This window comes from Cariama cristata, unplaced genomic scaffold (assembly GCF_000690535.1).
Source record: "Cariama cristata isolate BGI_N322 unplaced genomic scaffold, ASM69053v1 scaffold1593, whole genome shotgun sequence".
Lineage (NCBI taxonomy): Eukaryota > Metazoa > Chordata > Aves > Cariamiformes > Cariamidae > Cariama > Cariama cristata.
The window spans coordinates 5,357-31,860 of record NW_009607604.1 but is presented as its reverse complement, the minus strand read 5'-3'; the positions used below and the strand labels follow the sequence as shown (position 1 = coordinate 31,860).

General features: G+C 36.2%; 1 protein-coding gene across 1 annotated transcript in view; it reads right to left on the bottom strand.

The window, feature by feature from the left end:
- EDIL3 (EGF-like repeats and discoidin I-like domains 3) overlaps positions 1-25,074 on the bottom strand; it is a gene marked incomplete at its 3' end in the record, with an annotated part of 84,160 nt that extends 59,086 nt beyond the window's left edge. The window contains exons 1-3 of the mRNA XM_009696770.1: positions 25,034-25,074; positions 22,299-22,330; positions 20,388-20,519 (exon numbers count right to left, since the gene is read on the bottom strand). Coding sequence (XP_009695072.1) covers positions 20,388-20,519; positions 22,299-22,330; positions 25,034-25,074 — 205 coding nt within the window. The remainder of the gene's footprint in view (positions 1-20,387; positions 20,520-22,298; positions 22,331-25,033) is intronic.
- Positions 25,075-26,504: the final 1,430 nt, after the last annotated feature.

Here is a 26,504-nt window from a genome sequence, read left to right as displayed (position 1 = left end):
CCCCCATGCCCAGTCCCCCAAGATTTCTCTACTGGAGATGGATTCCGAAACTGATAGTGGTGCAGGAACAAGGAAACACTAGCCATTTTCTGAAAATAGATTGTTCCTTGAATAATAATTGCTTGAAGGGCTAAGACACTTGATTAGGAAGTAAAGGCTATGCTAAGGTTTCTTTTTATGCTGCAGATGATTAAATTTACATTTCCTACCTCCTAACATCAAACCATAACTACAAAGCTATTAAGCACGCTTCTGTTTGAAGCATAGTCATTGTGCACCCTGGAACAGAAGTATGCTGTCAGAAACTGGGCAAGTAAGAGAGAACTTCGCTATATTACATAGTGATTTGGAGAATCATCGTGAGGCAGAGTTCTGGATTTTTGTCTTTCTTTGTTGGACTACACATTTTTTTAATCCTCTAAGTATTTAATAAAACATGAATAAAAACTAGTACTGTACTTGCAAACATAATATAATTAAAAATACATAATTCTCATTTTGGACTTGTTAAATATAGTTTCATGTGTTTTACTGCAAAATCACCCCACATGAAATGGGTATATAAATTAAGTAACTGTCATAATAAAAAATTTAATTATTACTTCCAGTAATTTGATTTCTTCAGCAAGCTACTTGGTGTAAACGTTACTTTTTGTGATGAAGGGACTGATAAGCTCAGTCAGTTGTTTTTGCCAACGCAGCTTGTGTTTTGGCTGCAAATGCACACCCGTATCTTGTTCCTGTCCCCTGCTTGCTTTTTCTTTATGTAGCCCAAATTCCCAGTCCCTGCCACCTGAACCCTTGTTTCTGATCCAGGAGTACCTTTTGCAGTACAGGCTTCCTGAAGTTCCCTCCTGCTGACAAGCACGTTCTTTTCTTATCCTTTGATTTTATACTTGTTTTGGCTTCCTGATCACACTTGATCTGATCATCTCAACTCTAAGTCATGTTTTTAATCAGTCTTCTATCTTGATAGAATGGTTGGCCCATCACAGCCACAGCATCTAGTGGCCATACTAGAAGTCAGCTTGGCCCTTATTAGGAGCATTGATTAGACATAATCCAGTTACGCCTTACTAACATTGCAAATTTTTTTTTCCATAATAAAGTCAATGTAGTATATGGAAAACACATGGGAACAGAAGATCAACCGGTTATAACCTCTGTATCATAACTGGCTTTTATGAAGACCCAAAACTATACACTGGATACAGGTCAAGTCACAATCTGAGAAACATGACACCCCCCAATGTGGCTCAATTTTTTTTTTTTTTTTTTTAAGAAAATCAGACGATTTAGAAACTTCCCTATCCAGTACTATTTAAAAATAAAGGTTGTTGATAACTAACAACATGTTCAAATACCTTTATATTTGAAAACTGCTAAGGCATAAAGTGGAGAAACACATAGTATGGAATCTTTTAGATGGAGCTTAGTCTAGTCTTTTCTTATGGTTTCTTGATGGTTCTTGGTAGATTTTTAAATGCATTCTCTGTATTTTTTTCTTTATTGTGTATTGATCCTGAAAGATTTAATTACATGAATAAGTACTATACCAGTAAGACCACAAAAAGTGTATGATCTTGCTTGCAGAACTTTGTAATATCCTGTTATTGTTTAAACATGATCTTTCAGATATTCCAACTTTTTATTATTACTCTCCTAACAAATACCATGAAAGTCAGGTTATATACTCTTTTTGGTTATTACAGATTCACTCAAGCACTATATTTTTTTACGAGATGTTAAATGGTAAAGCTCCATTGAAAAGAATAAAATCATACTAATTTTAATTGGTAAAGAATCTGACTCGAGAATCAATAGAATTTAATATTACTATCTTAAGAGCAAGCTACTCATTTAAATGATAAAATTTGACAGATTACAGCAATTCATGTATAGAAGGAGATCTCTCCTTTAAGACTAGGAGACTTCTAGTAAAATATTTACAGAAAAAAAAAAAGGTCAGATAAACGTTCTTTCTCATATTCCTGTGGTTTACAAAAATAATCCTAAACTGTAAATGTCTCCTCAATGAGGACAACCTCATTTTTTTCTAAAAAGCTAAAAAAACCCAAAACAATAAAACTGTATTTAAACAGAATGAATAAGCATCATAAAAAATTTGCAAGCAGAGGTAGATCCATCAATTTTTGGTTAAAAGATACAGAGAGATAAATAATTACCATGATAATAATTAATTTTATTATTGTTAATTGTAGGTTTAAGAAAGTTTCTAACCTGTTTCTGAAGAAGTTTTTGGTTGTAATTAATGTAAACAAAAAAGAAGCTTTGACTTCAGCTATAATTGTTCTTTGATTTAACCAGAGTTATACAAAAAAAAAAAAGCACTAATAAATTACTTGTACAACCTAGTGTGAAACATTTAAAAAGAACTGGAGCATATTCCCATGAAATTTGGGAATTTAGGATATATTATTAAATCTGAACTGGATGTACTCCATGCATATTCAACACAGGACAGACATCTGTTGAAATTCAGTGGTTTGATTGCATTTTCAAAGCTAGTTTCCTGACCACAGAAGGCTCTAAAAATGCTGTGCCAAATAACCTGCAGGAAACTTCAACTATAATGTCATACTGAAGTGATTCACTGTTCAGATATCCTTATTATCTGATATTCAAAAAAAGCAGAAAACAACTTTACACTTGAGACAAAAAAGTACAAGCCTCTTGCTCCCCACCCTTAGAGGCTAACTATTATATTATCCCTATTCTCACCACTCTACATAAAGATTTTCTTCTCCTGTAAGTATTTGGTACAATATATTGTGGTAAATGTCCTCCAGAACAATCCATCACACAGCTGCCTATTAGAATTTTTCCTGAATCATTCAGTACAAATATTTCAGCTAGTATTATTCTATTAAGAAGAGAGTAAGTCAGATAAGAGAGTTACTAAAGTTGTGTTCTGAACCGAAAAGAGGCATTCTAAATCAGCAAGGAAATAAAAATAATGTCTAGACGTAAGTCAGAACTTTTGGCTCGACTATGTGTGAATGTTTGAGAAACCCTTATAACCAGCAACATACGTTAACATCTAAACACATATCAAAAACAATTTTGAGAAGAGTTCAGCTGCTGCTATCTAGAGTTCTGTCAGAAACTGTCTCTTAAGCATTCTTCCTAATAAAACAAGCTTGCCTTTCAAAGCAATTTTATGTCTTTTCAGGCTTCTTTAGAAGACTAATTTATACTTTTTTCATTATGTCTCTGTAAAAAGCCCTTTTAAAAAAAATAAAAAGAAAGAAAAAAAAGACTTCATGCTACCTGTAAACACTGATCTTTTTCCTTAGTTTGGAAAAAATCAAGTGTTATTTCCCATCATACTGGTTTCTGAAATAATTTTAGCCCAACTTGTTTCAAGAAAAATTGGAATATATAGCTATGATTCTGTTCATTTTGATTTGTAAAGAAATCCGAGTTCTGAGAAACTGAAAATGAAAGAATATTTTGAAGTTTTTTTAGATGACATTTTCTTAAATTTAATGTGGCACGTAAAATCTTTAATTCTGTCAAAACGGCATTTTTTATTATGACTAATTTCTTTCCCCACTAGTTCACTTATCATCTTTTCCACCTACAATTTACACCTATGTTCAAAGTTATGCTGTTACAGTATCAGTGAATCAGTTGTAGCATCTAGCTATAAAATCACATTTTAAAATAGATTTATTACCTATAGCATTTTCTAGCTGTCTTCATGTTCTATAATGAGATCTTCCCTGTGCAACCCTCCCTTAAACAAAAACTTCCAAACGCAATTTAAAGTTTTCAAGTCACTTACAAATATTTTTCTATACAATAGTAACTACAACCACCATTTTCAGAATGCTAACTGTAGAACTATTAGAAAAATAATAATAACGAAATTATCAAGAAAAAGACCCAGTGAAATACTTTGCAGAATACTATTCTTCGTTTGGCACTTTGAATTAAGGTCAGGGAAAAAAAAAAAAAAAAAATTAGTCAATTTCAGAATTGCTAAGAACCTACAGGGGCAACCTCTACGAACACTGCAAAGTTTATGCATCACTCCAATACACATTTAGCATTTTATGTGCTATGTATGTTTTACAATGTGCAGGTTTTCCAGCAAGAGAGTAAATATGAATTATTTCTGTATTTTTACACTCCAAAAGCTGTTCTCAATTGTTTTCCTTAGAAACTACTGGAAACTATGTAAAAGAATGGGGAGATCACAGAATTAATTTCGTAAAAGTCTAATCTAATGGGAGCTTCCAGAGAGAGCATAAAGGTGTCTGTTGACTTCAAAGGACTTTGAGCAGATTTTAAATAAGGTAGGACTCTACAGGAATCTTTGCTGCAATAACTATACATCTTTTCTCATTCACAGCAATATATGTGGCTTTATTTTTTTACTTTTTCATGTATTTTGAGGGTATTTTTAAATCTCTATTTCTGTTTTGAAAACTCCCATAAAATAAATGAGAAAACTGGCTATTGCTCTGATCATACAATGACACTGGAATCCACATAGGTGCCTACTGTCTGTCTTGCAAGATTATTATCTTTTAATTATAGCCACTAAAAAGCTATTATAAATTTCTCTGTGGAGTCACACTTCCAACACTGGCCTATGTCAGTATTTCCTGATTTTCTATTTACCTGTTTAAATGCATATTTAATGGCTTTTCATCTGAAGTAATTTAAATTTAATAGAATTTTGGAATAGCATTCCCAGGACCTTTCTTACTAGTTTCAAAAGAGTTCGTACTTTAAAAGTTTTTATATAAATGGAAGCAGATTTTTCATTTTTAATTATTTTTAATGTATACTGTCATGAAAACCTTGGTACCATTAAGTAACTTACCATTTAATTTTAGACTATAGAAGCATGTCTTCAGGGTAACAATTCCTATTGTTTCCAATGAACCTTATTAAAATAATTGGCTATTTATATAACAAGCATTTGACAAATCATTTTAACTATAGTTGAGAAAAAAATTATTAAAAAGTGAGTCAGCTTGTGAATAATTTTTTATAAAAAGCAATGCTCAAAAAAGTCTCAACTTCATGAGTAAATTTAAATTATCTAGCATTAGACTATAACCTCTAACTGGATTATTTGTTAAAATAGTGTAGGTGGGCTCATGGTAAGAAGTCCAATTATTTTCAAAGCAAGTTTGAACCCAAATCAGTAAATCAGCATATTTCCCTTCACATATCCCAAAATAATTGTATTCTTTCAAAATGCAGTTGTTTATGCATTTCAGAATAGAGTGAGCGTAGGGATACATCTTTTTCACATGAGTACAGTTATGGCATGTGTTTTGAAAAATGTTATTAGACAAACCAGTCCTGAGGGATATGATGATGGATATTCTAAAATGACTAAAACAGATGGTTATATTTGTTCACATGTCTGTATTTGATATACATCAGGTGAAATGTATTCCTTTATGGCCAATCTATATACATCTCATTTAAGCCATGATAAAAAGTTGTCTGTGGGACTTCAGTGCACTTATGTTGCTTAAGTGCACATAAATGTGCTGGGTAAAGGTCATTTCTACTCTTTGCGAATACCTTTCAAATTCACACTCCTAGTTGCTCATAAATATAAGCATCTTTTACTGTTTATGAATCTTATTGATTGAAATAATCTACCACTGTAAATAGGAGAATGAGTTAAATCTTTTGGCAGAGTTCTCTAAGCTTTTTTCCGCACTAGTGGCTGTGGAGTACCACATTTTATTACATTTAACATACATGGACACATATTAAGAGTACATTTACAAATCATTTAAAGAGTTATGGAGGGTTAATAAATGAATGGATGCCCTAATACATGATTAACCAAATGTCTGTTATTCACTATGGCAAATCACTATGTTCATTATAACCATAGGTATATCCTTAGTCCTATAAGGATTATACATTTGTTTATAGCATATGTACACAAACATAAGAGCAAGAGGAAGGATCTGGGGAACTACAAGTCAGTCAGTCTCACCTCAGTCCCCAGGAAGGTGATGAAGAAAGCTGTCCTGGAAAGCATTTCCCAACAAATCAAGGACAAGATGGTGATGCAAAGCAGTCAGCATGGATTTATGAGGGGGAAACCATGCTTGACCAAGCTGGTAGCCTACTACAATGTGGTCACTGGGTCAGTGGATGGGAGTGAGGAGTGGATATTGTTTACCTTGACTTCAGTAAGACTTTTAACACTGTCTCCCATAACACCCTCATAGGCAGGCTGACAGTGTGAAAATCACTGGTGGTGTACCCCAGAGGTCAATACAGGGGCCAACACTGTTCAACATCTTCGTTAATGATCTGGATGGTGGGACACAGCACACCCTCACCAAGTTTGCTGATGACACAAAACCGGAAAAGTGGCTGATACACCAGATGGGTGTGCTGCTGTCCAGAGGGACCTCAACAGACTGCAGCAAGGGGCTGAACAGGAAATCTCATGAAATTCAATGAGGGGAAGTGCAAAGTCCTGCCTCTGACCATGGGGAGGAACAGCCCAATGCACCAGTACACACTGGGGGGCCAACCAGCTGGAAAGCAGCTTGGCAGAAAAGGGTCTGGGCGTCCTGGTGGACGACAAGTTGATCACGAGACAGCAATACACCCTCATGGCAAAGAGGGTCAACAGCCTCCTGGGCTGCATTAGGCAGAGCATTGCCAGCAGGTCAAGGGAGGTGATCCTTCCTCTGCTCAGCACTGGGAAGACACAGAATTGTAGAATGGTTTGGGTTGGAAGGGACCTTCAAAGATTACCTAGTTCCAACATGCCTGTTGTCCCTGTGGGCAGGGACATCTTTCACTAGATTAGGTTTCTGAAAGCCCCATCCAACCTAACCTTGAACGCTTCCCAGGCATGGGGCATCAGGAGTGTTATGTCCAGTGTTGGGCTTCCCAGTGCAAAAAAGACATGAACATTTTGAAGTCAGTCCAGCACAGGGCCATGGTGACTAAGGGACTGGAGCATCTGACCTACAAGGATATGCTGAGAGAGCTGAGATTGCTTAGTCTGCAGAAGGAGAGGCTCAAGGGAATCTTACCCATGTATATAAATAAGTAATGGGAGGTAACAAAGACAAAAGAGCCAGACTCTCCTCAGTGGTGCGCACTGACCGGACAAGAGGGAATGGGCTCTACTTAAAATACAGAAAACTCCATCTGAACACATTTTCTTACAGTGAGAGTGGTCAAACACTGGAGAGAGGTTGTGGAGTCTCCATCTGGGCAAATATTCAAAACATGACTGGATGTGGTCCTGGGCAACCTGCTCTGCTTGATGCTGCTTGAGAATAGGGGTTGCATTGGGTGATCTCCAGAGGTCTCTTCCAATCTAAACAATTCTGTGATTCTGTGATATATGCATATGGTATATATGCCATGTGTATAATATGTATTATCTGTGGTAAATACACTTATTTGCTAACAATTTATCAATAATTTTATCTTTTGGACTACGGTAATTTCCTTGTCTCCTCTGCAAAGGTGAAAAGGAAGACCACATCTCTCTTCTCACAGAAGATGCAAAATGTGTACGAAGTAGTTTCCTCACATCATCAATGACTGTCTAGTACAGGAAGGGAAATATATATTGCAGTGACTTCTGCCTTCATCTGACTGACAGCTCTATTATCTCAGGGCACACATACCTCGGTTGCTTTTCATGAGTCAAAGAGAGTCATATGTCCCACACTAAAAATATCTCTCAGAACTGGAATTTGTATTTAAGGCAGCTGGTCCAGGCAATGTCACCTTTGCTTGATGATCACATCAAATAAGACCTATCCAAATAGGTTTGCCCATTTTCCACAACTATGTTTAGCAGGTAAGGAATTGCCTTCCAGTCTATACATATAATCTGTACCACAACTTCGGGTCGTGGGTGGTACAACCTCTGTAAAAGATCTTTATTTTAGCTGACAAATGGGAGGAGGTTCTCTCTCTGTTAGAGCACTGAAATAATGAAGTCAGAAATAAATACTGTAAACTCCGAATTTCAGATTCAGGCAAAGGTTCTTTTCACCTTTCACTTTTTTCCTAATTTTGGTGTATGTCTTCTGCAGTGTTACTCTGAAGCTCTCTTAAATATTAAGTATGACTGACAAACAAAATAGAAAGGATCAGAAAACAGCAGACTAATTTCTAATAATGAAAACTACCGCCATAGAAGAGAATATTGCTTTTAAATAAACTCTAAAAACTACATGAGAGTAATGATTGTATTAATAAACAGCTCTGCTACATACACAAAAGGATCACATAGAATACATTTTCAGAACCAGATGCCTTACTAACCTCTGTAGACGACCAAATGAAATCTGACAAGATTGCAAAACTTATCTATTACTTCAAGGTAAATAGTAATTTAAATTATCTTTTGTGGTGTAGTGCGTACAAATCTGGACTATGGAACATCAATTCACTGGTAATGCTTTGCTGTAAGGGGGCAATTCCTGAATGTTGTAATTTTTGCTCATTCATGGCCAAGCACAGACCCCAGTAGAAGTCCTTCTGAGATGATAAGCAACTACTGAAGCTCTGTACACTTGGGTAGAAAAGTATCACAGTAAGAACCAGTAAGCTCCTCTGGAAAGTCTTAGCAGTATCTGTGCTTTTATTAGCAGCAGTTACCAAAAGGGGATGTACCAATTTCAGCATTATATCTAAGCTGTTAGAAATGCAAAGCTGCCAGTTCCACCTTTTATATCCCTCTGCATGTTCCTGTCTCCCCACTTCTCTGTGATCTAGCACTGGCTACACTTCATGACCTGATCCTACCAAAAATCCCTTCTTGTGGTTAGTTTGTACACTTCCATACAAGCCTGGTGAGATGATTCAGGCTGAAGTCTGAACTCAAGGGAAATGGGCATCATCACTGTTGGCAGTATCAGGCAATCACTCCACAGGATTAAAAAAAGTTCAGGCCATATCATGAGACTGCAGAAAACCAAGTGCCTATTGTGATGTCAGATATTATCAAGTCCTAACAAAAGGAAGACAAATAAGATCTATTCCTTGTTTTCAGTGTACTTCAAGGGAAACGTAGGCACAGACAGCTTATGTCTACATTTGTAAGTAGTTTAGTCTTACAGAATTACATTTGTAGAGCGAAATGATTAGAGCCAAGGACACGATGTCTGCATGTCCCTACACATGCCTCAGTTCTAGGCTGGCTGGGTGGACGGAATGCCCATCTACCCACTGGAATGTTTTATGTCAATTCCTAGTGTGTACATGAGGAATTTTAGTCTACTAGACTATTTTCTTTTCGATTATTTTAATCTCAAAGAAATCCAGTTCTTGTGCTCTGAGACTGCTGTCACATGAAGTAAAGCACAGTAAGTGGAGATGATCAAGAGATTTTCTTTAAAAATGCACTCCTGATTCAAACTACAACACTCATCCAGATGCCCTACAGAAATAATTGCATGTTATTTAACACATCAGAATAAATGCAAGCTAGAAGAATACCCTGGGTATTCATATGCAAATGTGACAGCACCACGAGATTTGCATGAGATATTTTATGAATACAAAGGGAATACATTTTAATGCAGATTGGTATATACTATTAGACTATTATCTCATTATATTGAGCTTCAAGTCCAAGTACTGTTTTTTCAAGTTTTGCACACATAGGTAATGAGTCTGACATTATATCCTTCTCTCTCTGTATACTGCTTACTTACAAATAAATCCACTGATCTCAGAAGTGTAGCCACATGAATAAATACTATTTATGATTCCAAAAGAGTAGCTAGACTACTGAATATATTTCAGGATCTTCATTCTGAAAAGTTCTTTGGCTTCTTCAACTTATTCACAGGGCCTGTAGTATAAAAAGAACACCTGATGGCTAAATTTTTTTCTTTAATTTTTGGAAAAATTGCCATGCAAATTGTTCAAGTTCCAAACATTTAATATTATAGTTACTCATAATTTTCAACTAGTTCAATGAACAATGAAAACACTAATATTCTATACAGTAATAGAGAAATGCACAGTCATGTGCCAGCATGAGTTCCTAAGACAAACACAGTATTTTAATTCCGCATCCTTGACACACCTGCACATACGGATGGTTGAGCACAGTAGTTCTTAAAGCAGCAGCACAATAAAAAGAAAAAACAAAAGAAAGATCTAAATCACAAAACTCATGTTTTTTCTAACAGCTGCTTCCTACACAGATGGATCAGACTCTGCCACAGTTTGACAAAATTCTAAATGACAAGTTTTGTCTCATTAAATAATGAGATTTCATTTCAAAATTTCATTTATCTTTGTTATCTTCCTCACAGAAATGTGCTAGTATATCTATAATGAATCTGCAAGTGCAACAAAGACTGAAAGTAATCCTTCCTTTAAAGCTGCAGAATGGCTGTGTTGGTCCTAAACCATCACAATGGCTGAAACTGTCTTACAATTTCCTGTGTCTACTTAAATGGGCACAAAAATTGGGAGAGGGAACAGGAAACAGAAGCTTTGTTCAGCTCCAGTTTTCCTGTGTTCTTCCTCTAACCATGCATAATTCTATTGTGGTTCATCAATTGTTCTCTTGTGTAGGATTGAGCACACCCTCAGCAAGCTGAGTGGTGCAGCTGATTCACTGGAGGGATGGGATGCCATCCAGAGGGACCTGGACAGGCTGGAGGAGTGGGCCAGTGTGAACCTCATGAAGTCCAACATGCCCAAGTGCAAGGTCCCACACATGGATCAGGGCAATCCCCAATATCAGTACAGACTGGGGGATGAAGCGATTGAGAGCAGCCCTGCAGAGAAGTACTGGGGACACTGGTGGATAAAAAATTGGACATGAGCCGGCAATGTGTGATGGCAGCCCAGAAAGCTAATTGTATTCTGGGCTAAATAAAAGGGAACGTGGCCAGCAGGTCAAGGGAATTGATTCTGCCTCTCTATATGGCTCTCACAAGACGCCATCTGGAGGACTGCATCCAGCTCTGGGGCCCTCAGCACAAGAAGGACAAGAACCTGGTGGAGTGAGTCCAAAGGAGGCCACGAATATGATCTGAGGGCTAGAGCACCTCTCCTATGAAGATAGGCTGAGAGAGTTGGGGTTGTTCAGCCTGGAGAAGAGAAGGCTCCAGGAAGACCTTATTGCAGCTTTTCAATATATAACAAGGGCTTATAAGAAAGATGGAGAGAGACTTTTTAACAGGGCCTGTAATGACAGGACAAGAGGCAATGGTTTTAAACTGAAAGAGAGGAGATTTAGATTAGATATCAGGAAGAACTTTTTCACGATGAGGGTGGTGAGGCACTGGCACAGGTTGCTCAGAGAAGCTGTGGATGCTCTGTCCCTGGAAGTCTTCCAGGTCAAGTTGGAGGGGGCTTTGAGCAACCTGGTCTAGTGGAAGGTGTCCTTGCCCATGGCAGGGGGTTGGGCTAGCTGATCTTTGAAGATCGCTTCCAACCCAAATCATTCTATGATTCTACAATCTATACCATCTACTGGGTCAGAGTTGCATATATTAACACATTCAGCAGTAGTAATTCCGTACTGATGTAATAATCTGGTTAAGTCACTGTCTTAAAAGTTTTCTGTTGATGCACTTTCTGGAAGAAAAGTTGTGTGAGCGACAATTTGGGAACACCTCAATGTTATAAGTCACTTAGCATGTCAAAGAAACTCATGTCCAAAGCTTTAAGAAAAGGACTTATGATTGTACAGAAAGCCAAAGATACTGCTCTCAATAACAACCATTCTTTGACTCTTAGAAAGACAGAGTCGTATGAAGAAATGGAAACAGGTTCATTTACAAAGTGTATTGCCTGTCAATCTGAAAAATGTGGAGGTAAAAGTTTACAATAACAGAAATCAGTTAGGATCAGTAACACTATTTAAAGGACCACACTAACAAACAAGGTAAGTTTAGGATTTCCAATCACTGTTATTCCAGTTAAAGTCTGTTTTCCTTTGCAGAGCCTTCCTATGCCAAATCCTTGCTAAGAAACCACTGACAGCGTGCCCATGGAGAAGGCTAAGACTGAACAAAAAAGAAAATGGACAATCATCACACTTCTGGAAAGCTGCCAAAACCAGAATACTGAATTCGGGAAATTAAATAAAGGAAGAAAAGCAGTAAGAAATGTTTATTTTCTCAACTCAAGTTCTGAAAAGAGAAGGAAAGAATAGCATTTAGATATTAGAAAATTACCTTTTCCAGTGAAAAAAACCAATCTTGTACCACTTTTCTTAACAGAATTGAAACGAACATGCACTTTTTCTAAGTATGAAAGGGAACCCAAAAAAGGAGAATACAAAAGAATAAAATGATATTGAGGTCCTAGATAACAGCTTTTGCTTATTTGAATGCATAATCTTGAAAAAAACTGAAAATATTTATATAGGAGATACTGCATGGAATAATGCAGTATTAAGTGATAAGGAATAAGTGTAACACATCAAGACATACTGAATTCATTGTCGCTGCTCTTATCCAAGAAAATCTTCTATTAATGTAAACTGAAGTTTGAATGATGAGTGCGTCATCATGCCTTTATCTGAAATAGCCTATCTGTTTAGGTATGAGACATTATATGTAAGACACATAAACTCCAAACTCTGGTATGACAGCTTAAGGGAAAAAACAACCCATGAAAGTAGGAGTGGAAGAGACCAGATGAATCATAGTGTCCAGTTCCCTGTTTGTTACTGAAGAATCTCATATAAGTCCTGAAACTACCCATCATTTTTTTACAATATTTATCTGTTACAAAATAAGTGCAACAGCATAATACATATATTCTTCAACACTCTCATTTCACAAAGCCATGTAAGGCCATTTACACATTGCTTTCAAAAAAGCAGTATAGTTATTGAACATCTAAAAGGGAATCTTAGTGGGTTTTTTGTAAAAGTATTTTCATGCAACATTTGCAATACTGTCTGCCAGTATTTTGTGTAAGGTGGTGTTCCAGTTTTGGCTGGGATAAGGAGTTTTAGTTGCTGCTAAGTAGTGCTTATTCTAAGTCAAGGACTTTTCAGTTTCCCATGCTCTCAGCAAGAAGGGGCACAAGAAGCTGGGAGGGAGCACAGCCAGGACAGTTGACCCCAACCAGTCCAAGGGATATTCCATACCATAGAATGGCATGGCCCGTATAGAAACTGGGGGGGTTGGCCAGGAGGGGCTGATCGCTGCTCAGGGATGGGCTGGGCATTGGCCAGTGGGTAGTGAGAAACTCTATTGTGCATCACTTGTTTTTTTGACTTGGGTTTTATTCCTCTCTCTTTCTTTGTTATCACCCTTTTCATTACTATTACTGTTACAAAATACTATTATTATTATTACTACTTTTGTTATTACTATTGTTTTCAATTATTAAACTGTTCTTATCTCAACCCATAGGTTTTACTTTTTTCTAAATCTCCTCCCTATCCCACTGTGGGTGGGAGGAGGAGTGAGAGAGTGGCTGTGTGGTACTTAGTTGCCAGCTGGGGTTAAAACATGACATGCATTCAGGAATATACAGCTATTCTTATTTTGAGGAAATCCACTGAAAAGGCATATTATAATATGTATGTTACAAAAGAGAGAATGTATGATATTGACATTGTAATGAGATACCTATTATTGCATTTAAAGAGATAACTTTTCATTCAGTATTTATTACTAATTCAAATATAAAGATGAACTTGTGTGTGCAAAATATCTCCCCATGTTATCTTTTTAATGCAGAACATGAACAAATTTAATTTCTTTCCCAATCAAACAGCACTGCCTGTATATGTGGAACATGAATTTCTTTCCAAGGTAAAATAATACTAATCCTTAAGAAAGACAGTAATTAGGAGAAGAGAGATTTACCCTCCTACAAAACATGTTTATAATGGCTATTGACAACCTAAGTGGCTTTTATACCACAGAAACACACATCTTCTTAAAAGTACCATTCATTGTATAGTTCAGTCAGTGTATAGGTCATAAGAAATCCACCCCTCTGTTCAATATCCCCATAAAACCCAAAAGCAATCGGGAAGATCTATTTCCTCCCACTATGACATCTTATAAAAGAAACTTAGGCATCAAAGAAGGCAGCTTAATAAAAGCCTCAGCTCAACATTCTGTTCTGGTTAAAACAGGAAAAATCGAAAAGAAACTTCCAACAAAATACTGCACAAAGAATATAGAAAGTACTATAAGAATCTCCTACCGAATAAATGGTACAGATTTATCTTCAGTACAGGTTGCTGTCGCAATAAAATACACCACAGAATAAAAAAGGTTTTAAGAAGGCCACTGAGAAACCGTTTAAAGGTCCTGGAAAAACTCTCACGTGAAACAGAAAAGGAAACAATTTTATCTGTTTGCATAGGAAAAATAAGAGGGAGCACGACAAATGTATGCAAAATAATGTGGCATACAGAAGGCACTCAAAAGCTCCTTTTCTTCTAGTCTTATCATACACAAAGAAAGAAACATTTAAAGATGCTGAAAGACAGCAGGTTTGAAATTGAAAAGGGATTTTTTTCAATATACAGCATAATTAGACTATGAAACTCAAAGCATCAGGAAATTGTTAAGGTTACTAATTCAATAAGAAAAAAAAAGCTATTGGAAGTGTGTATGAATGATAAGAATAAACAGTGCTATAGAAACAAATGCTATCAAGAATGAAACAAAATTGGAGGGGATACTGTACTTCCCACCTGGGGTTTTAAGCCAATCATTGGCTATTACAGAATGAAATAAAAATTTTAAGTAGGGGGCAAGTTATGCTCTGTCTTTTAACATTGGGGGTGTCTTGACTGCTTCTGAAAAGTATCCAGTGTTGGTCTGTTAGCTGAGATTTAATGCTTTTTCTCTCTGGACTTCAGGTAGTCTTAGCTTAGTCACCTACAGCTTTAACCAAGACATTTATTCGGATTTCAAGGAAAACAAACCCCTACTTCCAATAGCCCCAGAATTGTTGTCACTGTTGTTCAATCTCACCAGACATTTGTTGTAAGAAGATTCATCATCAAAACTTTCTCTGTTTTCAATTGACAAACCCCGCATTTTTTGCCTTGTTAGAGCATTTGTTTTTCCAGGTAGTTTCACACAAAAGTTTTCCTGGACTTCTGTGAATGGGGCAAACATTTGCTGTGCACCCACACCTGGTGGTTCTGCCATTTCTGTGCTCCCCTTTTTGCCCCCTTATGCAGTTTCCATTTTAGGAATAATATTTTACTGACTTTTCTTTCAATTGCCTTTACTGGCTATTTGCTTTTTTATTCTTTATTGGTGATCCCTCTTAGATGTCTTTCGAATTACCCACTTTCTCTTGTGTTTTAATTAAACAAAATTCTAGAAGATTTGCAAATGAGCAATAGTATATCCTCCCTCCTTAATTTCTTATCTAAGCTACTGGTCAGACACAAGAATAGTTTTCAGACTTCAGCTCAACAATGCTTAGATGTATAAGCTCCCTAAGACATACTTATATGTGTGACTTACTACTACTATACTATATAGCTCATTACTACTGCATTATATAAACTATGGCAAGTATAATTTGTTAAAACTATGCATATAGCTAATTTCAATGAAAATTATATGCCTCCTCATAATAAAAAGGAACACCAGGGCAAGATTTAGAACCCTCCAAAAAATTATTTCTACCCAAAAAAGAAACCATACTGAGTGTTTCTCAGCAGAAGTATAGGATGAACATCTGGTATGGTTCAACTGCATGTACTCTAAAACATTAAATTTGCCCACTTGACGAGGGGGGTGGCTGGCTTGGAAACAAGCTGCATCTGTGCGAGATACAAGTGGTATTAGCCTCCAAAACAAGACAGTTGCATGAAAACCACCTGTGGGGAAATGGTTTCTGGAGTGCTCTACCACCAAACTGCAGCCAGGAATGGTGTAGCAAGAGTACTTGCTCATTGTAACACACAAAATCCATGCTACAGGATGTTCTATAGCTTCCTGACAGGTATTTTTTATTAACAGCTGGAAAAGTTACTAGGATTTGAATTTGCTGGTAGAGCTGAAGATGTAGATTATGCAAAGAACTCTGTACAAACACTGGGAAGGGCTTGCTTACTTTATTAATGTGTTTGGTTAATAACGTTTATTCTTCTTGGAGTGCAAGGCATTCAGTTATGGCTGACAGAATTAAGGATCCTCAGAATGTAAAACCACATCCAAATCAAACCCTTAAATCTGAGCTCCTTATTGTTTCAAACTTGACTTTTCTGGTTGAATCTCTGTGTCATTTCAGTTAGCTGAGCGGCAGCCAGTAACCCACACTTTGACATACATTGTTACCAATGCTTCGGTTTCCTATTTTTCCAACAGGCAATCTAGATCTGATAACCACAATAATGCATATTTTACACAGCTCTCAATGTTATGGAATTTTTTATTTGGTGGAAAGACTGTCCATTTCAGTCTTTTGGGTATTTCCACAGATTTTGACTTGTTCTGCAGAATCGTATTTCTAGGCTGTTTTAATAGATGACGGTAAAATCCCTCTATATGTAGATGAAGACATTAGCTATCTGAACAGCGAGTATTTATCCAGCATCTTCATCTGTTGTACGAGGAACGATTAGTGAGGTTGACAATGGTGAAACAACAGATGCTGGTTCATGAACAGCAGTAGGCCTTTTTCAATAAAAGCCAGAAAGATCCCAGAAGATTGACTTTCTTGAAGTCCATGGGTAAAGAAAAGGGAATTATAATGCACCCAATGATTACATGGTTCTTTCTGGTGAATGACAAGGCCATGTATTTACATAGGCTTCAGTCAAAGTGATCCTGAAGAATCAAAGTTATTTGCTGCTCTTACGAATGAGCATCACTGCCATAGAGTGCCTTAGTTTTCCTGGGCATGAGTTGTATGCTATTTTCAGGAATTTAAGTGCTCTAATTTACTCTCTGGAAAAGCTGCTTTCTCAGTGTAGTAAGGCTAAAGGCAGACTTGCCTTGCCTCAACATAGTTCTTGCAAACAACTCCTCTCTCCTTATTGCTAGGTACTGTCAATAGCAATTTGAGAGCCAGATTGCCATATATTAACAGCATGACAAATTGCAACATGGAGAGGGTTCGGGAAGAATCTTCATACCAAGGAGACAAGTAAATGCCTCTTAAATAATGGGGAGGAATATTTAAAGAACATATTGTTCTTGGGTATCACCACAAAAATCTGCCCAGGATTCTACATGAGGTAGACTTTCTTATCCAAACATTGGTTAGATTATGAACCCTGAAATGGGAAACTTTGTTTCCTTTTTTGCCACTGGGGAATCAGAATCTTTTCAGACAAACATCACCAATTAATATAAGTTTTGCAATAAATCTAGAATATACTATCTGTGAAAATGCTAATGATCTCTTTTATAATCTACATATTAATTATTTGCACAGGTAAATGTCAAGGAATCTCAGAAATATTGACAGGATGTTTGTTGACATGAATGACAGAATACCAGCTTTGGGAATGTATCTCAACTTCAAAATCAATCACCTAGCGTAGCTGATTTAGCAACAGATTATTACAAATGAAAGAAAACCAAGATAAAAAACCTTGTACAAGAGAAGTATAATGTGATTTTTGGAAATCTTAACAGTTTAGATGAAGATATGTGTCTTGTAATGAGGTCATTTTAATTTACATTTTTATGATGGAATTACTTTGACAGACCTCTTACTTGATTTACAGTGAGTTCAGAATTGAATTGCTAAACTTTATGAAGCAGAGGAATTTGTATCAAAGGAACTTTGTGAATTGAACTAAAGGGTTATCATATAAAAGAGTTATATTAAGTTAACCACTGAAGTCCCATACTGCAGATTGCAGAGACCTCCTCCACTGCCCTTCATAGTTTACATCCTTAGAGATCCTCTGAACACTTATATTTTGTGTATGATTTATTATCACATCTTAAATTAGATTATCTGAAAAGGATTGAATTTCATTCTCCCCCAAAGAGTAACTGTTCACATAAACTTGTGTTATCTCAAATCACCTTAGCTGACTTCTTGGGTTCTAGTCTCCCCACAGTGAATCTGAATCACCTGTGTGAGAGCTCTACTTTATTCTGAAGTTGGTATAAAGACTCTTCGCTGATCATCAGGATCATTAGCTAACTGTTACATATCTGTGTATTTTTAAAAGGATACTGTGGACCCAGCAAACAACTATGACGAATCACTCCATAATGCACTACTGTTGTGTTTTTTCCATTAATTAGGAAACAAGAGATGATATTTTCCAGACAGCACATGTTCAACATGCATTTTGCCTGATGAAAATTTGTGGTGTTATTCGCTTTCTTGCATCCTTAACAAAGGTCACCTCTTTTGACATTTAATGGAAGAAGTGTTGTGCATCACATGTTGACTACGTGATTAATCTCATGATGGAGTGTGCCTGAGAACGTCAGGCCACATGAGGATGTTTTCATGAGCTCCTCCATGTGACTGGACATCAACGGCATACAGAAGTGGTCTGCCTGTACCCTCACAGCAGTCACAGGGATGAAGGTACAGCTTCCTGTCTTTCCAGTATCCAATGACTTTTGCTTCACCTATCAGGTGGCAGACTCATGTAAAATGCATGCAAGTACAGGGAACAGGGGTGGGAACCACAAGATGCTACGCTCACAATTTACCCCAGGTACAATTTTTAAGCTGGAAAACACTTGAAGTTAGAGCAAGACATAATCTTGCCTGATTTTTTGGCCTTGAGACTCTGGAACTCATGGCTATATGGTTTAAAGGCTGGCAACAACTGCCATCACAATTAGATGATGAACTCAGTCCCCTGTCTTGACTGAGTGCTCTAATGACTATGACCATTAAACCAAAAGAAAGTCAGTATGACTGTCGCTGGCAGTCATCTCCACTAGATGGCTGTTCCCATAATCAGGGCCAGACAGAACAGATCCCAAAGGAGTGGATAATATCCAACATTTCCATGTTCCCAGTGGTAGAGCTAGACACATAATTTAACTAGATTAAGTTAGTGGGACTGCCTACATTACCTACGTAATTAGCTGAGAAAGAGAATGTGGCCAAAGTTAATGAAATTGAATATCCACATTCAGGTCTTTGGAGACACTTTCCATTGAGTATATAAGGGACATAATGAACATAAGTAGTTATTTGAGCTAAACTGTATTGGTTCCTGACACTTCAAATTATAGACAAGTATCTAAATGGAGCACTTAATTAAGGTAGACTGGATTCAGTGCTTATTCACTCTTATTTGAATGAGTGGCTATGTGCAAATGGAACTGGATTCTTGACTTTTTGAGTTTTTAACCTTCTAACTGGGTAACATTTGGCTTCTAAATGCGTGAATAACATGAGATTATAAGAACCATGCTGTGTTTTATCGCACAAAATAAAACACAAACTTGGCACACCAGTTTCTCCTTCTGTAAGTACTTGCTCTAAATGAGTTTTACATATGAAAAAAAACCAGCTTCTATTTAAGTGACAAATAGATAATGTAGATTAAGTTTATCGGTTAGAACATGATCTGATCAGTCACTTGCAGATGAACATGCATAGCTCTTATTAATTGGCTTTGATCACACAGAACTTCTGATGACGTTAATTGGAGAAACATGGACTTGAAGAAACATTGTAATTTTCAGTATGAGCACAAAAAATGCAACATCTATTTACTTCTTAAAATTTTTGGTTGGTGAAGTGTAGCTCTTACTATATAATCCCCCCATGAGATATTATTGAAATCTCAGGATGTTTTTTTTTTCCATATGGCTATTTTTCAGTTCTTTACATACTCTAAGACTAGGATACTGACCTGTTCCCCACCTGACCTGAAACCAGGCAAAACTCTTCAAATAAATGATAATTATTAGAAAGAGGTCCAGATACTTTATTTTAAACAGGATTAAGTGTACATCTGATTTAGGTCTGGAACTTCTACCCTTGAATTTAAGTATTGTGATTCAAAACATTTCTTCATAATTTATAAATGCACAGGTAAAGAAAGATCTAGAAGACCTGTTTATTCACAAATTTCTTTTCGGTTATTCTTTCCACTTTTGTCTAGCATTGATCAAAACAAACCCCCAAAGAATTCCAAGTTAAGAATCCATCCCTACTATTTCAAATATGCTTTTCCATTAAATCTATGCTAAATGTGGTTACCTTTCATTACCGTGCTCTACAATATGTGTACCAAATTACGTACTGTTGTGTCCACAAGTTGGTAGTAAGCTCATTTTCTGTGGGCTGTAGTAGTATTCAGAGGTATTAGTTTGCTCATAATATAAAGGTCAAAGACTGATGTACTTCAGAAAACCAGATCCAGTATTAATCCTCAACATGGCAAGCAATAAAAAGTGTTCTATCTATAAATACAATAAAAGTTACCATGTGGAACTTACTGTGCTGGCAGTGAATCCCATTAAATCCCTCTGGACATTTACAAACATATCCTATGAATGTGTCACCTCGGTACGCTTCACTAATTTCACATATCCCACCATTATGACATGGATTAGGAAGGCAGGGTCCTGAGAGAGGGGAAAAAAAGAGAAGTATACATACATACATAATGACATCCATAATAATTTCAGTCATTTATAAGCATTCATTAAAGAATTAAAATCACTTATGTAGACCTTCATATTCCACTAACCCACTAAAATATACCTTTCATTTAGTTCAGACAACTTGCCAGCACCGATTTTTATGAACAAGAAAAAATATGAAGCATGTCACTACTCATTAATCACAACATTATTTTTTAATGTAAGAGAAGACAGGAGACAGAGAAGCTAATTCTTGTTCTCCTATTAAAGATAACAGGCATTCTAACTTTTATACCACTGAGGAAATATATATTAATCAAATGTGCCTATCACATAGACAGTGACATCTACAATATCCTTGAATAATCACTACATGTCAAGTTAGAGGTTTGAGGAGATTTTTGCTATGGCTTTGGGTGACTTTATGAATACGTGACTATCATCTGGGCCACCAGTTAGCAGCTGCTAGACCAACTATTCCTTTTCCAATGACTGCCTCTTTAGGATATCCACTTCAAGATGATTTCAAAAAGGTCTTCTGATTAAATTTTTTTTTTCTCCAAGTAACAACATGCTAGGATACTTAAAATTTCAGCAGTAAGATCTAATTTGTTAAGTTTGCAATGACTACACGTACCTTTAAATAACAGCATCTTTTGAACTAAGGTCAAAAGTTTATTCATTTAACAGCACATGTTAAAAGCCATCTACATCCTGTTATCTTATTAATACTACCTGTAACTTACCTCTACCAGAAGAAAACACTTTAGCATTTTGATGAATTTTTTTTCCAATCTCAATTTAAAGAACTGTTAATCATTGATTGGAAAGTCTCATGTACAAGTTTGTGTGTGAAAAGATCTGTGATTTCAATATAAAGTATGTTATTTACAACCTTTCCCATGCACACCAAAAGGTGTTAATCTTCACTTATTGAAATGCAATGTCGTAATTATTCACCCATTTAAAACTGCATCTAAAAAAACCCCCAACAAACCAGAAAAGAACTTCTTTCCACAGCATAATTTACTGACAATCAGCACTGGGAATTAAATGATTTAAACTTAAAAGAGCTGTAAGTTTAATGTTTCTGAGGATCTGTCTATTAGTTTATGTTTTCAATTACAAACCCAAGGTTTGACAGATGATCACAGCAACAGCATTCATTTTGAAAGTCACAGTAGTGAAAATTGTAGTCTCTAAGAAAATATTAATTTGCAAAAGATAAAAATTAACAGAATTACAAGGATGTCAGAACACATTCCCCAGTTATAATTGCCCAGGTGGTAACAGCAATTTGATAAACTATCCATGTACACATTTCTATCACAATTTATGTCATCAGCCTATTCCAGGACACAATGCTGCAGAAGTTACACTTGTGTATGCCATTAAACATGGGATATGGCTCACTGAACCCCCAAAATATAAGACATGAATATATAGCAGCTTACTCTAAATCCAATTAGTAGTAAAATAAGGCAAAAATCATGAAGATGAAAAGGAAGAGACTGGCTGTTGCCTTTTCTGCCTTTCCCCATCCACATTCTGCATTAGACTTTGAAAGTAATGGTACACTACATTCTTAATTCCAGACAACATATATCACTCCTTATAGGAAGCCGTATGGGAAGACTCACGGTTTTCAAGTATCACAGCTTCAGTTCATGTTATTTCTCTTCTGTACTATTTTGGAAAGAAAAATGTTTAATAATTTGCACTTTTGGTCTCCCAACGAATATGAGCTGTGTAATTTTTTTCAAGTCTTTATCATAGTGCTGCAGTTTGGGGAGTACCTGCCGGTAGCCTCATATGTTAATTATTTCTATGCAAGTGGATCTCTAATCTTCCAAGAACAATGCATCTTTTAATAATTACTTTCTCATTTTGCTTGCTGCTTTCTCCATATGGCTTGTTAAGCACATGTTCAGCATACTTTCATTGATTTTCTTTAGATTTTACATTTTCTCAGATCAGTCCAAAGTACAAAGGCTTAAAAGGTCATTTGAGGTGTACAGTAATAAATATACTGGTGCATGCCAGTATTTCTAACTAATAGTCTTCTATGATGTCTTCCTACTGCGAAAAAAACCCCACACCAACAATATGGACAGATTTTTTTTCCTGATTATAGTTGTTATTTGGTCATAGGCATACAATAGCAGTATTTTCAATCTAAATGTAATTTTGTTTGTTTGGGTTTTTTTAATAGAAAATGGTAGTTCAAAAATTATTTTGACAGCAATGACACATCCTAATTAAATGCACTGAAACAGTAATCTAATTTTCACTAGTTATTATTCATTTCCTAAAAAGGACATGGATTAGACTAATCTGCGTTCTAAAAGAATGAATGATTGAAACCTTAAAAAGCCTATCATCATACCTTGTTTCTCCTGATTCTCTAGAGGACCATACTGTGCATTCACACAACTTCAAGATATTTGAATTGCATGAATCTTCAAGCATATGATTCTTTTTTTTTACTGAGTCTACAGATCTCTGATGCAAGTTATGCAGGTTTGACTGTCTTGAAGCGTCTGGGCCCTAATCCTGCCATCATTCTATTTAAGCATCAAAACTAGTATGTAAGGTCTAGGCACTGCTGCAAGATGATGAGATGTCCCAACTAACTTCCACAGGGATGTATAGGCTTTTAAATAACATTTTATTGAATGTTGGATAATTAATTCCCTGACAATCTGATTAATATTCTTAGTTACTCAGATCTACAGCAGCAAGTTCAAGAACATACTTCTTTACAAAAAAAAAAAAAACCACAAACAAAAACTGTCAACTAATTTTCAAAAAACAGTGGACTCCAGGGATTTGTTTTTTTTAAATCAATAGCACTGTAATACTTTTGCAGGTAATCTTTAAGTGGCTTCCAACACAAAGAGAACAACATTATTTGATCAATATTAATGAGCAGTGGAATTCAATGGTATGCTTTCCAGGCATTTTTATCCATGTTCACATAAAATAATGCCAACAAGATTAATTGTACACTCAAAGTAATACATCTATTCATTTTGCTGCTCTTTTGAGTCCTTCATTGTGCAGTTCCAAGGGTATTAGCCTACATAATAAGTATAGTCCAAAATACATCATTCTGTTATTCAATTGAAATCCCATGTTGTTTTTGAAAAAATATTGGAAGTTAACTTAAAGTATAGCAGCATTGAATTTTTTAGATGCTTTTACTAAAATCTCTGAGATTTTACAGATGGATGAATCAAACAAATGCATTCTCAGTAGAGTTGCAAAGAGACTCAAGGCAGAACCATGTTATCTGTTTTCTTCTTTGACAAGTACAGTCCATTAAAACTTCATAAAAATAAAATCTTCCATAATGCAATACTGAAGTGGTAATTACGTATTTGAGAGAAACCATTAGTTTTGTCTATAGCAAGAAAAGCCAGGGAAGCAAGGAGAGCAGCACTCCACCAACAAGAATGTAATTTTTGACAATGATAATATATACAAAGAGTGAATTAGCCTATTTAGGAAAACTGTTACTTCATTTTGCCTTGTAGGATATTCAAATCCTTTTGAAGTAACAGAAAGAAGTGTTCAAATAGCTTTCTACATTTTTCCCCTGACAGTCTTGAGGAAATGTGTTTTTAAAAATACCTAGTCCTATTTTGAGTTTCTTTTTTTCATAAGGTCTTCCATTTTTGAGGAAAAAACCAAATAAATAAACAAACAAAAAAGTGTAGAAACATTGACAATTGTAAAGTACATTTAAATACATGTATGTGATGTCATTCCCTAAAATTCTGATTATTCTCATTTCAATTATTTATTTTTACTACAGATGGTTGTATATCCATAAGTAATTTACACATAGCAATGGGAAGGTATCTGAAGAGCAAAAGGGCTGATTCTGATGACCTGATGCCCACAGAGTGTCATTCTGAGAAGTGAGTGGTAGAGTTACTCTGTTGCTAGACTAACTCTAGTCTCTGCAAAGGTTTTTCATCTGCTTAGCTTTGTACTTGCACATGTGAGGTATGACACTAACTGCTGTCCAGGATATACCCAAATTTAAAAGAAAAAAAAAAAAGAAAAATATTATGTTTTCAGTGCATTGCTGATGAAGCACTGCAGCCTTCGCACTCCGCACCCAGCTGAGGACAGCAAGAGCCATACACAAGCTCATTTGCAATGCGAATGCAAACTTCATCAGGGACAGACACAGAGTCTGTCTGAAAGGGCACTTGTTCAGATGTTCAGAGACACAATGAACACATTTTGTACAATGCACTGAGATGCATTATCAAGAAGTCTACAGATGCTTTACCAGACATTTTTCTGATAAATCTTTACCTAGGACTTAAAAATGTGACAAAGGCCAACTTTGAAGTACCATGGCTAACAGTGGAGTTGTGTAGCATTAGCTTAGTAAAATCTAAGAAATCAGAAAGTAGTTGAAGTAGCAACTGTAACAGGAAGAAAAAACAACGACCCAGCCCTCCCTCAATGACCCTTTCCCTTACCACTCCCCAATTCGATGATAGTCATCTGTAAAACAAGCCATTTCTCTTGCTTCTACCGAAGAGTTTAAGCATTTTTTGCTAAATATAAAATCTGCTGCTGCTTTGGTGGGAAAGACACTCAGAAACACCAAGCAGTTACAGGTGATGTATTTAAACAAGAAGTCTACATCAGTCCTATCTTCATCAAAGTCTGATTCCCTACGTATGCTCGTTGCTGTGCTGAAACAGGAAGGATCAAGAATCAAACGCCATCATTTCTTACTAAGACAATATTAAACCAGGAGTATGAAAAATGTAAGAGAAAAAAATATACTCCAATGAAGTGACACTTGCCAAACAATCACATTTTTAAAAAGTAAAATTAAAGCAGTGCAATACAAATGTTAACACTTTTGATGGCATCTATCTATCCATCTTCTCATGTAGAAATAATGCAACTTCAATGAAAAATACTAAACCAGATATCGACTTTCATGTACATCAAGATGAAGATACTGTTAGCTAAAAAGCTAATTGCTTCACTTATTTTGTGGAATATTACTGAAGTAGGACTAATTGATAATGTTACTCTGATCATATAGTACGCTCTAAATCCCATCAAAACAAATATTGGAGTTATCATCAAACTAATAAAAAGTATCAAATGATTTTACATTTCATTGTAAAAGAAAAATACTCTCTAGCTGCTTGTCTTCATACCACTAGCTTTTCTTAAGTCCCTCTTGGCTCTACATTAATGTCAGTCAAATAGACTTTCCTCCCTCCTCAGGTAAATTGAAATCTTCATCAGAAATCTCTCACACAGTTTTAACATCTGTAGTTTGAAGTCTTCCCCCCGCCTATGTTTTGATAATACATAATACTTTAGATGCTTACTCTGTCAAAGCAAAATCTTCAAAATAAGCTGTGACAGAGCTCACTTAGCAAGAGCTCTTATATTTTGAAACAAATATGTGTAAAAGAAGCCAGTGGCACATATGACTTCTTTCATCTTTATGGGAAGAGAAGAATTACTCTCCTTCCTGTTGGAGCTAGCCGAATGGCAGAAACTTCCCATGACGAAGAAGTTAAGGATTATCCCACTGAATTAGGTTCAGTATCCAGGTAATCCAAGACCCTATCCCTGTTGCTCATCAGCTCCTGCAAGCTGAGAAGGAAGCTGAAGAATCCTGCAGTGGGAATAATTAAAAATCTGCATTAGATACCTTGCAAATATTTAAGGTGAGCTTAAACTCTGAATCTTTATATTCAACATTCTTTTCTAAAAAGTATCATAGAATCATAGAATCATAGAATGGTTTGGTTGGAAAGGACCTTAAAGACCACCTAGTTCCAACCCCCCTGCCACGGGCAGGGACACCTTCCACCAGACCAGGTTGATCAAAGCCCCATCCAACCTGGTCTTGAATGGATGGCGCATCCACAGTTTCTTGGGGCAACCTGTGCCAGTGGCTCACCACTCTCACCGTGA